At 43.4% G+C, this 15,788-nt stretch overlaps 1 protein-coding gene across 1 annotated transcript in view; it reads left to right on the top strand.

The window, feature by feature from the left end:
- The window catches only part of BMAL2 (basic helix-loop-helix ARNT like 2), a 101,683-nt gene that overhangs the window by 62,094 nt on the left and 23,801 nt on the right, over positions 1 to 15,788 (top strand). The window contains exon 10 of the mRNA XM_069581989.1: positions 15,402 to 15,642. Coding sequence (XP_069438090.1) covers positions 15,402 to 15,642 — 241 coding nt within the window. The remainder of the gene's footprint in view (positions 1 to 15,401; positions 15,643 to 15,788) is intronic.

Raw genomic sequence — 15,788 nt, 5'->3', positions numbered from 1 at the left:
CCCAGGTGGCTCAGCAGTAAAGAATTCGCCAGTAATGCAGGAGATGTGGTTTCAGTCTCTGGGTCAGGAAGATCCTCTGAAGTAGGAAATGGTAACCTACTCCTATCTTCTTGCCTGGAGAATCCCATGGGCAACAGAGCATGGTGGGCTACAGGCCATAGGGTAGCCAAGAGTCAGACATAACTGAAGCGACCTAGCACACATGCACACATGGGCTGAATTGTGTCCCTAAAATTCATATGCTGAAGCCTGATGTGGTATTATTGAGGTAGGACCTTTGAGACATAATTAGATTTAGATGAAGTCATGAGGGTGGGGCCCTCATGCTATATTTAGCACCCTTCTAAGAGGGGAACCCAGAAGATTTGTAGTCTGTGAGCATACAGTGAGATGATAGCTGTCTGCAAGCCAGAAGCCAACTATGCTGCCATCCTGATATCAGAACTCCAGGTTCCAGAACTGTGAGGAGATAAATTTCTGTTAAGCCACTCAGCCTGTAGTGCTTATTATGGGGGGCCCAGCTGAGCAAGATAGCAAACAACTTGGATCATTTTCTCTATGGTAATTCTCCTAAGTATTTCTGAAAAGACTCTGCAGTGGGAACCAAAGGAATCTGGGCTTTGCTGAAAATAAATGTATGTTTAGTAAATTGGCATATTACAATTTATCTTGAAAAATGGAACTACAAGTCACAAATCGGTGGTAGGACTCTACCTTGTCTAGGCTTGTCCTATCTTTCACCTTGAATTTTCATTTCAGTTTTTGTCAAATTCTAGGACAGCACATGACTGAATATATACAGTTAGTCATTGACAATAGGGCTACCCTAGTACCTGAGGAGTAAAGAATCCACCTGCCAATGCAGGAGATGAGGGTTGGATCCCTAGATCTGGAAGAGCCCCTGGGGAAGGAAATGGCAATCCACTCTAGTATTCTTGCCTGGAGCATCCCAGGGACAGAGGAGCCTGACGGGCTGCCGTCTGTGGGGTCACACAGAGTCAGACATGACTGAAGTGCCTTAGCAGCAGCAGCAGCAGAGATCATAAGCTATTCAGTCGCTCAGTTGTTTCTGATTCCCTGGACTGTAACATCCCAGGCTTCCCTGTCCTTCACTATCTCCTGGAGTTTGCTCAAACTCACATCCATTGAGTCGGTGATACTATCCAACCATCTTCTCCTGCTACCCTCATTCTTTCCCAGCATCAGGGTCTTTTCCAATGAATCAGCCCTTCCTATCAGGTGGCCAAAGGATTGGAGCTTCAGCTTCAGTATCAATCCTTCTAATTTATATTCAGAGTTGATCTCCTTTAGGATTGACTGGTTTGATCTCCTTGCTGTCCAAGGGACTCTCAAAAGTCTTCTCCAGCACCACAGTTCAAAAGCATCAACTCAGGCACTCAGCCTTCTTCATGGTCCAACTCTCACATCCATACATGACTCCTGGGAAAACTATAGACTTGACTGTATGGACCTTTGTCTGCAAAGTGATGTCTCTGCTTTTTAATATGCTGTCTAGGTCTGTCATCGGAGAAGGCAACGGCACCCCACTCCAGTACTCTTGCCTGGAAAAATCCCATGGACGGAGGAGCCTGGTGGGCTGCAATCCATGGGGTCGCTAAGAGTCGGACATGACTGAGCGACTTCACTTTCACTTTTCACTTTCATACATTGGAGAAGGAAATGGCAACCCACTCCAGTGTTCTTGCCTGGAGAACCCCAGGGACGGGGGAGCCTGGTGGGCCTCGTCTATGGGGTCACACAGAGTCAGACATGACTGAAGTGACTTAGCAGCAGCAGCAGCAGGTCTGTCAGCTTTCCTTCCAAGGAGCAAGCATCTTTTAATTTCATGACTGCAGTCACTGTCCACAGTGATTTTGGAGCCCAAGAAAATAAAATCTGCTGCTGTTTCTACTTTTTCCCCCTCTATTTGCCATGAAGTGATGGGACTGGATGCCATGATCTCCGTTTTCTGAATATTGAGTTTTAGGCCAGCTTTTCCACTCTCCTTTCACTTTCATCAAGAGGCTCTTAAGTTCCTCTTCGCTTTCTGCCATTAGGGTCATAAGAGTGGGGGCCTAATCCGATGTGGCTGGTGTCATCATAAGAAGAGGAGGAGACACCGGGGGTACACAGAGGGGGCTACATGAGGAAACAGTAGGCCATCTACAAGCCAGAGGGAGGCCTTGGGAGAAACCAAACTTTCCAACACTTTGATCCAGGGCCTCTAGCCCCCAGAACTGTGAGAAAATTAATGTCCATTGTTTCAGCCACTCAGTCTGTGATATTTTATATGGCAGCCCAAGCAGACTGATAGAATGGCTAGAATAGTAGCACCACATGGGAGTGAGGTAAGGATTACATGTGGCTAAGGCAGTGTTTGGTTCCTAGACAGCACTCAAAAAATGCAAGCTGTTATTTGTGGCTCAGAAAGAGGAGAAGGAAAATCAAAGAGCAAGAAGAGAATCAGTAATTATTTAAAATCTGTATGCCAAACACTTTGCATATGTAACCTACTTTCATTTGCAGACCATCCCAGTCTTGCAAATAAGAAAACCTGAAGCCTGAAAAGATTCTGTAACTTTGTTGGAAGTCACACAGAAGGGGGCAGAATCAGGAATCCGGCCTTAAAATCTGTGTTCTTTCCACTGTGCCATGCTACCAACTGGAGTAGCTTCCTAGATGCCAAAGGTTGTTAATGAAAGAGGTCCATTCTAGACGATTTCTGCAGCAGACACACAGCCAGGGGCCTGGCTCCTGTTCTAGGAATGTTTCGCTGCCCACACACGGACGTTCGTTCCCCTGCCAGGCTAGGCCACACAGAGGCCTGCAGTCAGAGTCAAACACCTTTTCAAAAAGGACTTTTTAATCTGCTCAAGTGCCTGACCAAGTATTTCACTTAACACTCCAGAGCTCTGCGCCAAAGGCATGAGCCCTGTTTGGCCTCAGGAACAGTGAGGGTGTGTTAACCATTAGATGGGCTCTCCCTCAGGGCTTCCCTGGTGGCTCAGATGATAAAGAATCTGCCTGCATTGCTGGAGACCCAGGTTCGATACCTGGGTTGGGAAAATCTACTGGAGAAGGGGCAACCCAGTAGTATCTTGCCTGGAAAATTCCATGGACTGAGGAGCCTGGCAGGCTATAATCCATGGGGGTCACAATGAGTTAGACATGACTGACGACTAAGGTGACAAAGCATATGTCTTATTCTGATGGCGAGGCCCTGCCTCACTGGTAGAAGAGTTGAAAGTTGGGGAGACTGGTGGCTCAGACGGTAAAGCCTCTGTCTACAATGCGGGAGACCTGGGTTCTAGCCCTGGGTTGGGGAGATCCCCTGGAGAAGGAAATGGCAATCCACTCCAGTACTATTGCCTGGAAAATCCCATGGACAGAGGAGCCTGGCAGGCTGCAGTCTATGGGGTCGCAAAGAGTCGGACACGACTGAGTGACTTCACTTCACTTCACTAGGTAGATAGGTGTACAGACAGTTGCCTGGGTCAGGAGGAGGTAACTGCAGAATGTAACCCCGACTGGCCGCACAGATGGTGTCCCACTCGTGAGACACTTTTGTATTCTACTTTAACCAAAGGAAATGTCTGCCAAGTGAAACGATTAGATTTTACATAGTTGTTGTCCAGTCTTGAAGTCACGTCTGACTCTTTGTGACCCCGTGGACTGCAGCACTCCAGGCTTCCCTGTTCTTCACTATCTCCTGGAGTTTGCTCAAATTCACACCCAATGAGTTGGTGATAACTATCTAACCATCTCATTCTCTGCCTCCCTCTTCTCCTTTTGCCTTCAATTTTGTGTAGAGTTGCTACTAAATTGTTTTTTCCAATAATAATTAGCCAATGGAATTCACTCTGTTTTAAGACCACTCCCTGTTAATGAGAAAAGCCTATAGTTAGCAAAGGTGTTTTTCTTCCCTTTTACCATGACACATCAGTTACAGTTAAATTTTTTAATTATTGTTTAAAATTATTTTTGTAGAGCAGGTTGAGGTTTACAACACAATAGAGAGGGAGGTACAGAGGTTTCGCATATATCCCTCATCCCCACACATGTATAGCTTCCTCCACTATCAACTGAATCTTCCACCCAGAATGCTGTTGTATATATGGCATATGTATATATATATATATGGTATGTTGACACATCATAGTCACCTGAAGCCCATTACTTTACCTTAGGGTTCAATCTTGGTCATCGTTGTAATACCATACAGAGTATTTTCACTGCCCTAAAAATTCTCTCTGTCTATCTATCTCTTCCAAACTACCTCTGGCAATCACTTATTTTTTATCTCATTATATTTTTGATGAGTTTTTGCCTTCATTATATTTAAATTTAAAAGAAGAGAGACTGGAAAGCAGCCCTTTTTAGGCTAATTGAAAATGAATTTAAGATTTATGGAAAGGCAAGATTGGCCATGAGTCACTCAAGTGACTGTTCTGATTTTGTGGATATTTGAGATTTTCCACAATAAAAAGTCTTTTTAAAAAATATGATTGGCATTAAAAACCTTATTTTGACCCTAATTGTAACATGAATGCCATGCCTTCAAACTTTGAAAAAGCTTTTAAGACAAGGATAAGATTACTCATGCACCTCCACTTGTGAAATCAAAGGCTGCTAGGGATGAATGATTGTTACCAAATAGCTTAGATATTCCTTAAATTTATCTTGGTAAGAATGTCAGCAATCCATTGGCTTCTTCTGCAAGTGTGGCAGTTATCAGAACCCCACACCATCCTCTCATGCCACTTGGCTTCCACTGTCCAGCACTCGTGACTCTCTACTTGACCTCTTTCTCTGGTCCTTAGAGACAGTTCTGCTTGTATCAGCAACAGACGGGCTTCCACTCCTGGTGGGGCAGTGCTGCCTGGGAGCATCCCCTCTCCACTGACTGAGGGCAGCTGATATATAAATACTGATATCTTAGTGATGAATAGTTAAGGGTGCCACCGGATTCATGGTCTCTGAAAGAGATTTCACTTAGGACCAAAGACAGTCTCAGTCACTCAGAGCTTTGTGTCAATTTTATTTAAAGTGAAAGTGACAAAAAAAGAAAAAAAACCTTCTGACATCTGATAGACATCAGAAAGGGGTAGGAGAGTACCTGCCTCACTAATTTAAGTGGGACCTTATATACTTCTCAAGTAGCTGCTGAGAATAGATTAAAAAATACCTCAAGGCTGTGAGAATTTTGCCCAGACCCTTTGCCATAACATACATCCTGGAATGACATCAACATGAGATTAGCCAGAAGGAACAGGTTAACCCAGAGCTCAAGGCTATGGAAGTTTTTACCCAGACCTTCTCCCATAACATACATCCAAAACTCAAAAAAAAGTCCTTGAACAAGAGATATTGCTGCCTATGAACAAAATCTTGTCTAAGGCAAAAGAATGTAAAAAAGAATGTTTACATCCTCCTTGAAGAGGCCTTAGGCTTGGACTCCTTATCAACCTGCCTAAGTTAACTCTCAATATTCTTACTCTCCTATTCCTTGAGGCACTTTAGGCCACATAACTCCGAGGTTTTTGTTCTCCATTTTTCTCCCAGATGGTGACTGCAGCCATGGAATTAAAAGATGCTTCTGTGTGGATCACAATAAACTGTGGAAAATTCTGAAAGAGATGGGAATACCAGACCACCTGATCTGCCTCTTGAGAAATCTGTATGCAGGTCAGGAAGCAACAGTTGGAACTGAACATGGAACAACAGACTGGTTCCAAATAGGAAAAGGAGTACGTCAAGGCTGTATATTGTCACCCTGCTTATTTAACTTATATGCAGAGTACATCATGAGAAACACTGGACTGGAAGAAACACAAGCTGGAATCAAGATTGCCTGAAGAAATATCAAGAACCTCAGATATGCAGATGACACCACCCTTATGGCAGAAAGTGAAGAGGAACTAAAAAGCCTCTTGATGAAAGTGAAAGTGGAGAGTGAAAAAGTTGACCTAAAGCTCAATATTCAGAAAATGAAGATCATGGCATCCGGTCCCATCACTTCATGGGAAATAGATGGGGAAACAGTAGAAACTGTCAGACTTTATATTTTTTGGTTCTAAAATTACTGCAGATGGTGATTGTAGCCATGAAATTAAAAGACACTTACTCCTTGGAAGAAAAGTTATGAGCAACCTAGATAGCATATTAAAAAGCAGAGACATTACTTTGCTGACTAAGGTCCATCTAGTCAAGACTATGGTTTTTCCAGTGGTCATGTATGGATGTGAGAGTTGGACTGTGAAGAAAGCTGAGCACTGAAGGATTGATGCTTTTGAACTATGGTGTTGGAGAAGACTCTTGAGAGTCCCTTGGACTGCAAGGAGATCCATCCTGTCCATCCTAAAGGAGATCAGTCCTGGGTGTTCATTGGAAGGACTGATGTTGAAGCTGAAACTCCAATACTTTGGCCACCTGATGCGAAGAACTGACTCATTTGAAAAGACTCTGATGCTGGGAGGGATTGGGGGCAGGAGGAGAAGGGGATGACAGAGGATGAGATGGTTGGATGGCATCACTGACTCAATGGATGTGAGTCTGAGTGAACTCCGGGAGTTGGTGATGGACAGGGAGGCCTGGCATGCTGCTATTCATGGGGTCGCAAAGAGTCGGACATGACTGAGCGACTGAACTGAACTACTCCTTGGAAAGAAAGTTATGACAAACCTAGACAGCATATTAAAAAGCAGAGACATTACTTTGCTGACTAAGGTCCATCTAGTCAAGACTATGGTTTTTCCAGTGGTCATGAATGGATGTGAGAGTTGGACTGTGAAGAAAGCTGAGCACTAAAGGATTGATGCTTTTGAACTGTGGTGTTGGAGAAGACTCTTGAGAGTCCCTTGGACTGCAAGGAGATCCATCCTGTCCATCCTAAAGGAGATCAGTCCTGGGTGTTCATTGGAAGGATTGATGTTGAAGCTGAAACTCCAATACTTTGGCCACCTGATAAGAAGAGCTGACTCATTTGAAAAGACCCTGACGCTGGGAAAGATTGAGGGCAGGAGGAGAAGGTGACGACAGAGGATGGAGATGGTTGGATGTCATCACCGGCTTGATGGACAGGGGTTTGGGTGGACTCTGGGAGTTAGTGATAGACAGGGAAGCCTGGCATGCTGTGGTTCATGGGGTCTCAAAGAGTCAGACACGACTGAGCGACTGAACTGAACTTTCTCCCAGAATGCCCCAACAGATTAAACTTCAGTTTTCTCAAAGTGGCAACCTGTTGGAAAATGGATCTATTATTAGTTTCTTTGTCTTCCCTGTCTTACTTCCTTGACGGAGCTCCCTAGGAGCACCTCCCAAACATAATTCTTGCACTTGAATCCTTGTCTCAGGATCACTTTCTGTGAGAATTCAAACTAAGCCAGCAAGATATCAAGTTGAGAGACCCAGTCCGCAACTTGTGGAAGAAAACATTCATAAAGGATTTTGAGTCCTTTTGAAAGGATTTTGAAAGGCTGTCCTGTGGGTTATATCAGTGCTTGGATTTTTTTTTAAATCATGGAGTAGATTGCATATGAATCTACCTTGTGGAGCTAATGTAAATAATTAGTTTGGTAAGGATTGAGGCCCATGATCCCAATATTTCGGTAAAAGTAAAGAATTTGGGGGATAAAAGTGTTTTTTAATGGGATTTTAAAAAACTTTAGATAATTGATCAAATGGATCAGATTCCATCAGTAGATGAAATGACACAATCCCTACTAGAAATTTGCCAGCTGAATGAATGTTCAAGGTGGGAAATGAGGAACAGGGTAAGTTAGATATTGTTGGTAACCCTGTTAAGAGAACTGAAGTCAAAGGCTACGTTCTGTAGGATGAGATTCCATACATTAATATAAAACTTTCCAGTCTGTATTTTCAGTTGAGCCTGGAATAGGAAATGGCAACCCAATCCAGTATTCTTGCCTGGAAAATCCCATGGACAGACAAACCTGGCAGGCCCAATTTCATGGGGTCACAGAGTCAGACACGACTTAGTGCACATGCACACAGAATATTTTTAGTTAGTATCTCTTGTAAATTTGCAAGAAATCAGCAAAGCTTAACTCAGTGTATAAGCCTTTTCCTTTTTCATATTTATTTATTTATTTGGCTGCACCAGGGGTTAGTTGCTTCCAGCTTGTGGGATCTAGTTCCCTGACCAGGAATTGGACCCAGGCCTCCAGGATTGGGAGCACTAAATCTTATCCACTGGACCACCAGGGAAGTCCCTATAAGCTTTTTTTTTTTAAGTTTTTTTTTTTTTTTTGTATTGAGGTAACTTTGGTTTATAACATTATGTAAGCTTCATGTGTACAGCTTTGTATTTCTAGCTCCGTATACATTACAGTGTGCTCACCACTAAGATTTAGTTTCATCCTTCACCATACAATTGATTTGCCTTTACTAAGTTTGTCCTCCCCAGCTCTGTTCTCTTTATCTATGTGTTTGTTTTTGGTTGGTTTGGTTTGTACATTTATTTTTTGTTTCCATATTCAAAATATGAGTGAAATTATATGGTGTTTGTCTTTCTCCGTCTGACTCAGCATAATACACTCAGGGTCCACCCATTTTGTCACAGGCATAAGCCTTTTTACTTTTTATTTTATTTTTCAAATTCTTGGCTGCACTGCACGGCACGTGGGATCTTAGTTTCCTGACCAGGGATCAAACCTGTGCTCCCAGCATTGGAAGGTAGAGTCTTAACCAGTGAAGTGCTGGGGAAGCCCCAGCCTTTTTATTTTTGACTGTGATCCAGTTTTGTTAGTATAAATGAAAACTGTATTTATGCTAATTTTTAATTCCTTTAAGGTGTCTTGATATTGGGTGAGGTAAAGGGAGGAGCCCAGATTTTTTATTTAACTATCTGGGTTGATTGTGGTGCCATAAATCAGGATAGGGAAGAAGTGATTAAGACTTGGTTTAGGGTTGAAAGTTGGAGAAGGAAATGGCAACCCACTCCAGTGTTCTTACCTGGAGAATCCCAGGGACGGCAGAGCCTGTTGGGCTGCCATCTATGGGGTTGCACAGAGTCGGACACGACCGAAGTGACTTAGCAGCAGCAGCAGCAGGGCTGAAAGAGATAACAACTTGTAATTTAAGACATCTGTGGGTCATGGAGAGTGTTGATGTCTGTTAAGTGTTGAATACAAGGTCCTTTGGCTCAGATGGGAAATACTCTGCCTGCAATGCAGGAGACCTGGGTTCCATCCCTGGGTCAGGAAGATCCCCTGAAGAAGGAGGCTACCCACTCTAGTGTTCTTGCCTGGAGAATTCCATGGACAGAGGAACTTGGACGGCTTCAGACCATAGAATCACAAAGAGTCTGACATGACTGAGCACCTAACTAACACTGTATAGGGCTTACAAGGGCTAAACTGTCTGTTCCCTGCTTTATTCTCCAGACACTCCCCCATGACAGAGGGTGCCCTAGCCACTTCTGACTGCTCACTCTTGACTCTGTTTGCACTGGCTGTTCCCTCTTGGAACACCTTTATATAGCCCTCCCTCTCCATCACTCAGGCTCCTGTTTGAATACCTGCTGTGACAGCACTCACTTCCATCAAATAGCACCAGAACAGTGGTTCAGAGAGGGAGTTTGGGAGGCAGCCTGTCTGAAGGTAAACCCCAAGCTCCACCCTCCCCTGCTGTAAGCTTGGCAGTAACTCTCAGTTCCCTAAGATGGTGGAGATGGTATTAGAACCTCTCACAGAACTATTGTTTTTGTTGTTCAGTCACTCAGTCAAGTCCGACTCTTTGCGAGCCTATGGACTGAGACACTCGAGGCTTCCCTGTCCTTCACTATCTCTCAGAGTTTGATCAGACTCATGTCCATTGAGTCAATGATGCCAGGCAACCATCTCATCCTCTGTCACCCCCTTCTCTTCCTGCCCTCAGCCTTTCCCAGCATCAGCGTCTTTTTCAATGAGTTGGCTCTTCATATCAGGTAGCCAAAGTATTGGAACTTCAGCTTCAGTATTAGTCCTTCCAGTGAATATTCAAGGTTGATTTTCTTTAGGATTGACTGGTTTGATCTCCTTGCTGTTCATGGGACTCCCTAGAGTCTTCAGCACCACAGTTTGAAAGCATCAGTTCTTTGGTGCTCAGCCTTCTTTATGGTCCAACTCTCATACCAGTACATGACTACTAAAAAACCATAGTTTTGGCTAAATGGACGTTTGTCTGCAAAGTGATGTCTCTGCTTTTTAATATGCCGTCTAGGCTGTCATAGGTTTTCTTCCAAGGAGCAAGCATCTTTTAATTAAGAAGATTAAATGAATTATACCAAGAACTTACACCATGGCACGTAAACTATTCTTTACACCTTTGCTATTACTATTCAGTTCAGTTCAGTTGCTCAGTCGTGTCCGACTCTTTGCAACCCTATGAATCACAGCACGCCAGGCCTCCCTGTCCATCACCAACTCCTGGAGTTCACTCAAACTCATGTCCATTGAGTTGGTGATGCCATCCTGTTACTATTAGTTGCTCTCTTAATCAGTTCAGTTCAGTTCAGTTCAGTCGATCAGTCATGTCCGACTCTTTGTGACTCCATGAATTGCAGCACGCCAGGCCTCCCTGTTCATTACCATCTCCCGGAATTTACTCAGACTCACGTCCATCGAGTCCATGATGCCATCAAGCCATCTCATCCTCTGTCATTCCCTTCTCCTTCTGCTCCCAATCCCTCCCAGCATCAGAGTCTTTTCCAATGAGTCAACTCTTCGCATGAGGTGGCCAAAGTACTGGAGTTTCAGCTTTAGCATCATTCCCTCCAAAGAAATCCCAGGGTTGATCTCCTTCAGAATGGACTGGTTGGATCTCCTTGCAGTCCAAGGGACTCTCAAGAGTCTTCTCCAACACCACAGTTCAAAAGCATCAGTTCTTCGGTGCTCAGCCTTCTTCACAGTCCAACTCTCACATCCATACATGACCACAGGAAAAACCATAGCCTTGAATAGACGGACCTTAGTCGGCAAAGTAGTGTCCCTGCTTTTGAATATGCTATCTAGGTTGGTCATAACTTTTCTTCCAAGGAGTAAGCGTCTTTTAATTTCATGGCTGCAGTCACCATCTGCGGTGATTTTGGAGCCCAAAAAAATAAAGTCTGACACTGTTTCCACTGTTTTCCCATCTATTTGCCATGAAGTGATGGGACCGGATGCCATGAACTTTGTTTTCTGAATGTTGATCTTTAAACAAACTTTTTCACTCTCCTCTTTCACTCTCATCAAGAGGGCTTTTTAGCTCCTCTTCACTTTGTGCCATAAGGGTGGTGTCATCTGCATATCTGAGGTTCTTGATATTTCTCCCGACAATCTTGATTCCAGCTTGTGCTTCTTCCAATCCAGCATTTCTCATGATGTACTCTGCATAGAAGTTAAATAAGCAGGGTGACAATATATAGCCTTGACGTACACCTTTTCCTATTTGGAACCAGTCTGTTTTTCCATGTCCAGTTCTAACTGTTGCTTCTTGACCTGCATACAGATTTCTCAAGAGGCAGGTTAGATGGTCTGGTATTCCCATCTCTTTCAGAATTTTCCACAGTTTATTGTGATCCACACAGTCAAAGGCTTTGGCATAGTCAATAAAGCAGAAATAGATGTTTTTCTGGAACTCTCCTCCTTTTTCCATGATCCAGCGCATGTTGGCAATTTGATCTCTGTTTCCTCTGCCTTTTCTGAAACCAGCTTGAACATCAGGAAGTTCACAGTTCATGTATTGCTGAACCCTGGCTTGGAGAATTTTGAGCATTACTTTACTAGCATGTGAGATGAGTGCAATTGTGTGGTAGTTTGAGCATTCTTTGGTGTTGCCTTTCTTTGGGATTGGAATGAAAACTGACCTTTTCCAGTCCTGTGGCCACTGCTGAGTTTTCCAAATTTGCTGGCATATTGAGTGGAGCACTTTCACAGCATCATCTTTCAGGATTTGAAATAGCTCAACTGGAATTCCATCACCTCCACTAGCTTTGTTCATAGTGATGCTTTCTAAGGCCCCTTGACTTCATATTCCAGGATGTCTGGCTCTAGATGGGTGATCACATCATCATGATTATCTGGGTCGTGAAGATCTTTTTTGTACAGTTCTTCCATGTATTCTTGCAATCTCTTCTTAATATCTTCTGTTTCTGTTATGTCTATACCATTTCTGTCCTTTATTGAGCCCATCTTTGCATGAAATGTTCCCTTGGTATCTCTGATTTTCTTGAAGAGATCTCTAGTCTTTCCCATTCTGTTGTTCTCCTCTATTTCTTTGCATTGATCACTGAAGAAGGCTTTCTTATTTCTCCTTGCTATTCTTTGGATCTGCATTCAGATGCTTATATCTTTCCTTTTCTCCTTTGCTGTTTGCCTCTCTTCTTTTCACAGCTATTTGTAAGGCCTCCCCAGACAGCCATTTTGCTTTTTTGCATTTCTTTTCCATGGGGATGGTCTTGATCCCTGTCTCCTGTACAGTGTCACGAACCTCATTCCATAGTTCATCAGGCACTCTATCTATCAGATCTAGGCCCTTAAATCTATTTGTCACTTCCACTGTATAATCATAAGGGATTTGATTTAGGTCATACCTGAATGGTCTAGCGGTTTTCCCTACTTTCTTCCATTTAAGTCTGAATTTGGTAATAAGGAGTTCATGATCTGAGCCACAGTCAGCTCATGGTCTTGTTTTTGTTGACTGTATACAGCTTCTCCATCTTTGGCTGCAAAGAATATAATCAATCTGATTTCGGTGTTGACCGTCTGGTGATGTCCATGTGTAGAGTCTTCTCTTGTGTTGTTGGAAGAGGGTGTTTGCTATGACCAGTGCATTTCCTCGGCAAAACTCTATTAGTCTTTGCCTGCTTCATTCTGCATTCCAAGGCCAGATTTGCCTGTTACTCCAGGTGTTTCTTGACTTCCTACTTTTGCATTCCAGTCCCCTAGAATGAAAAGGACATCTTTTTTGGGTGTTAGTTCTAAAAGGTCTTGTAGGTCTTCATAAAACCGTTCAACTTCAGCTTCTTCAGCATTACTGGTTGGGGCATAGACTTGGATAACTGTGATATTGAATGGTATGCCTTGGAGACGAACAGAGATCATTCTGTCGTTTTTTAGATTGCATCCAAGTACTGCATTTTGGACTCTCTTGTTGACCATGATGGCTACTCCATTTCTTCTGGAGATTCCTGCCCACAGTAGTAGATATAATGGTCATCTGAGTTAAATTCACCCATTCCAGTCCATTTTAGTTCGCTGATTCCTAGAATGTCTACATTTACCCTTGCCATCTCTTGTTTGACCACTTCCAATTTGCCTTGATTCATGGACCTGACATTTCAGGTTCCTATGCAATATTGCTCTCTACAGCATCGGACCTTGCTTCTATCACCAGTCACATGTACAACTGGGTATTGTTTTTGTTTTGGCTCCATCCCTTCATTCTTTCTGGAGTTACTTCTCCACTGATCTCCAGTAGCATATTGGGCACCTACTGACCTGAGGAGTTCCTCTTTTGGTATCCTATCATTTTGCCTTTTCATGCTGTTCATGGGGTTCTCAAGGCAAGAATACTGAAGTGGCTTGCCATTCCCTTCTCCAGTGGACCACATTCTGTCAGACCTCTCCACCATGACCCGCCCGTCTTGGGTTGCCCCACAGGCATGGCTTGGTTTCATTGAGTTAGACAAGGCTGTGGTCCTAGTGTGACTAGATTGACTAGTTTTCTGTGAGTATGGTTTCAGTGTGTCTCCCCTCTGATGCCCTCTTGCAACACCTACCATCTTACTTGGGTTTCTCTTACCTTGGGCGTGGGGTATCTCTTCACCGCTGCTCCAGCAAAGCACAGGCCCTGCTCCTTACCTTGGCCAAGGGGTATCTCCTTACCACTGCTGTTTCTGACCTTCAATGTGGGATAGCTCCTCTAGGCCTTCCTGCGCCTGCGCAGCCACCACTCCTGGGTTGCTCCTCCTGGCCGCTGGCCCTGGCCTCGGGCTTGTGTGGCTCCTCAGGGCCACTGCCCCTGGCCTCGGGCGAGAGGTGGCTTCTCCCGCTGCCCCTGACCTCGGATGCAGGGTGTCTCCTCCCGGCCGCTGCCCTGTCCTTGGACGTGGGGTGTCTCCTCCCTGCCGCCTCTGACCTCGGACGCGGGTTGTCTCCTCCTGGCCACCGCCCTTTCCTCGGACGCAGGGTGTCTCCTCCTGGCTGCCACTGACCTCGGACGTGGGGTAGCTCCTCCTGGCCGCCGCCCTGTCCTCGGACGCGGGGTGTCTCCTCCTGGCCACCACTGACCTCGGACGCGGGGTAGCTCCTCTTGGCCGTTCCTGCGCCGTAGCACCCTGGCACTCTAGGCTGCTGCCCCTGACCTCGGACGTGGGGTAGCTCCTCTCGGCCGTGGGGTAGTTCCTCTCGGCCACGTGCACAGGCTGGCCCTCGCACCCGGCTGCGCTCAGTGCGCCGGCCGGCCCTCGCAGCCCTCGCAGCCAATAACACAGCCCATATCATCATCCATCAAAAAATTTTTTTAAAGATTTGTAATAACAGCCTGAGAAAAAAGTGCCACCTTACAACAATGACTATTCTGGTCTTTCCTAAATCTTATCACAAACAACTGTTTTTTTTCTCCCCCTTTTTTTACCTTTAAGTTAATTTTTTATAGATTGCCATAATCTGTATACTGTCTATCTTTTATACTGTTATTGTTTTCTTAAGCATTTCCTGATATTTGCACATATGGATTATTTCCAATTTTTAATTTTCCTGGTTGAATCTGTTTGATGAGTGTTTTCTTATGACTTAATTGCTAAAGTTTTTTTTTTATTTAGTTGTTTTATTTTTATATATTTTATGATAAATTTCTCTGAATGTTCTCTGAAATGTTTCTATATTATACCATGTATCTATTGGCCATTATAAATGCTAACATAAGAAATTTAAGAATATATTCATGTGTCCTTTAAATTTATGAATATAAATTATAATATACCAAAATTTAAATAAGCTGAAATAATACTTCTGTAGCAAAGAACAAGGAGGGTATGAAGTTTAACAGTTTTTAACATATAAATTACTGCAATTTAAAAAATTAACTTGGAAATAATGAAATAGCTATGGATCTGTTTAAACTGAAATTAAAACAATCCTTTTGATGTAGGACATATAATTTAGTTCTTGAGAAAAGTAACCCATTAGGAATTAAGTTGTTAAGTAAACATGATCGATGCTTTCTTTTTAATGCCAACCTATTCCCTTTTCATATTTAGCATAAAGGCTATTTCATAGCAGAATTAGAACTAATATAAATGTCAGTGTAATGTGAATTTATTCATAATGATTGAAATGCTTTTCAATTTTTAATCTTTTTTTAGTTTTATTGTGACATAGTTGACAAATACTCTTTTTTTTAAACTGTTGAATTAGATCACAGAAAATTCTGTACTATCCACTGCACTGGTTACTTGAGAAGCTGGCCTCCAAATATTGCTGGAATGGAAGAAGAAAGGGACAATAAGAAAGACAGGAGTGATTTCACCTGCCTTGTTGCCATTGGAAGACTACGTCCACATATTGTCCCACAGAACAGTAGCGAGATTAAAGTGAAACCAGCTGAATTTATTACCCGTTTTGCAGTTAATGGAAAATTTGTCTATGTTGATCAAAGGTAAACATTTATTTGCCATACTGACTAGAGTTCAATGGGATATTTAAGGCTACTAAAGATGTGGCTTAGTAGCACAGCCGGATTTTTTTTTTTTTAAGCTTTAGAATAGGAAATAAAGCTTAAATGAAATAAGGATATGGATACAT

Source organism: Ovis canadensis, chromosome 3 (assembly GCF_042477335.2).
Source record: "Ovis canadensis isolate MfBH-ARS-UI-01 breed Bighorn chromosome 3, ARS-UI_OviCan_v2, whole genome shotgun sequence".
Taxonomy (NCBI): domain Eukaryota; kingdom Metazoa; phylum Chordata; class Mammalia; order Artiodactyla; family Bovidae; genus Ovis; species Ovis canadensis.
The sequence above is the reverse complement of the archived record's forward strand: the minus strand, read 5'-3'. Positions and strand labels throughout refer to the sequence as shown.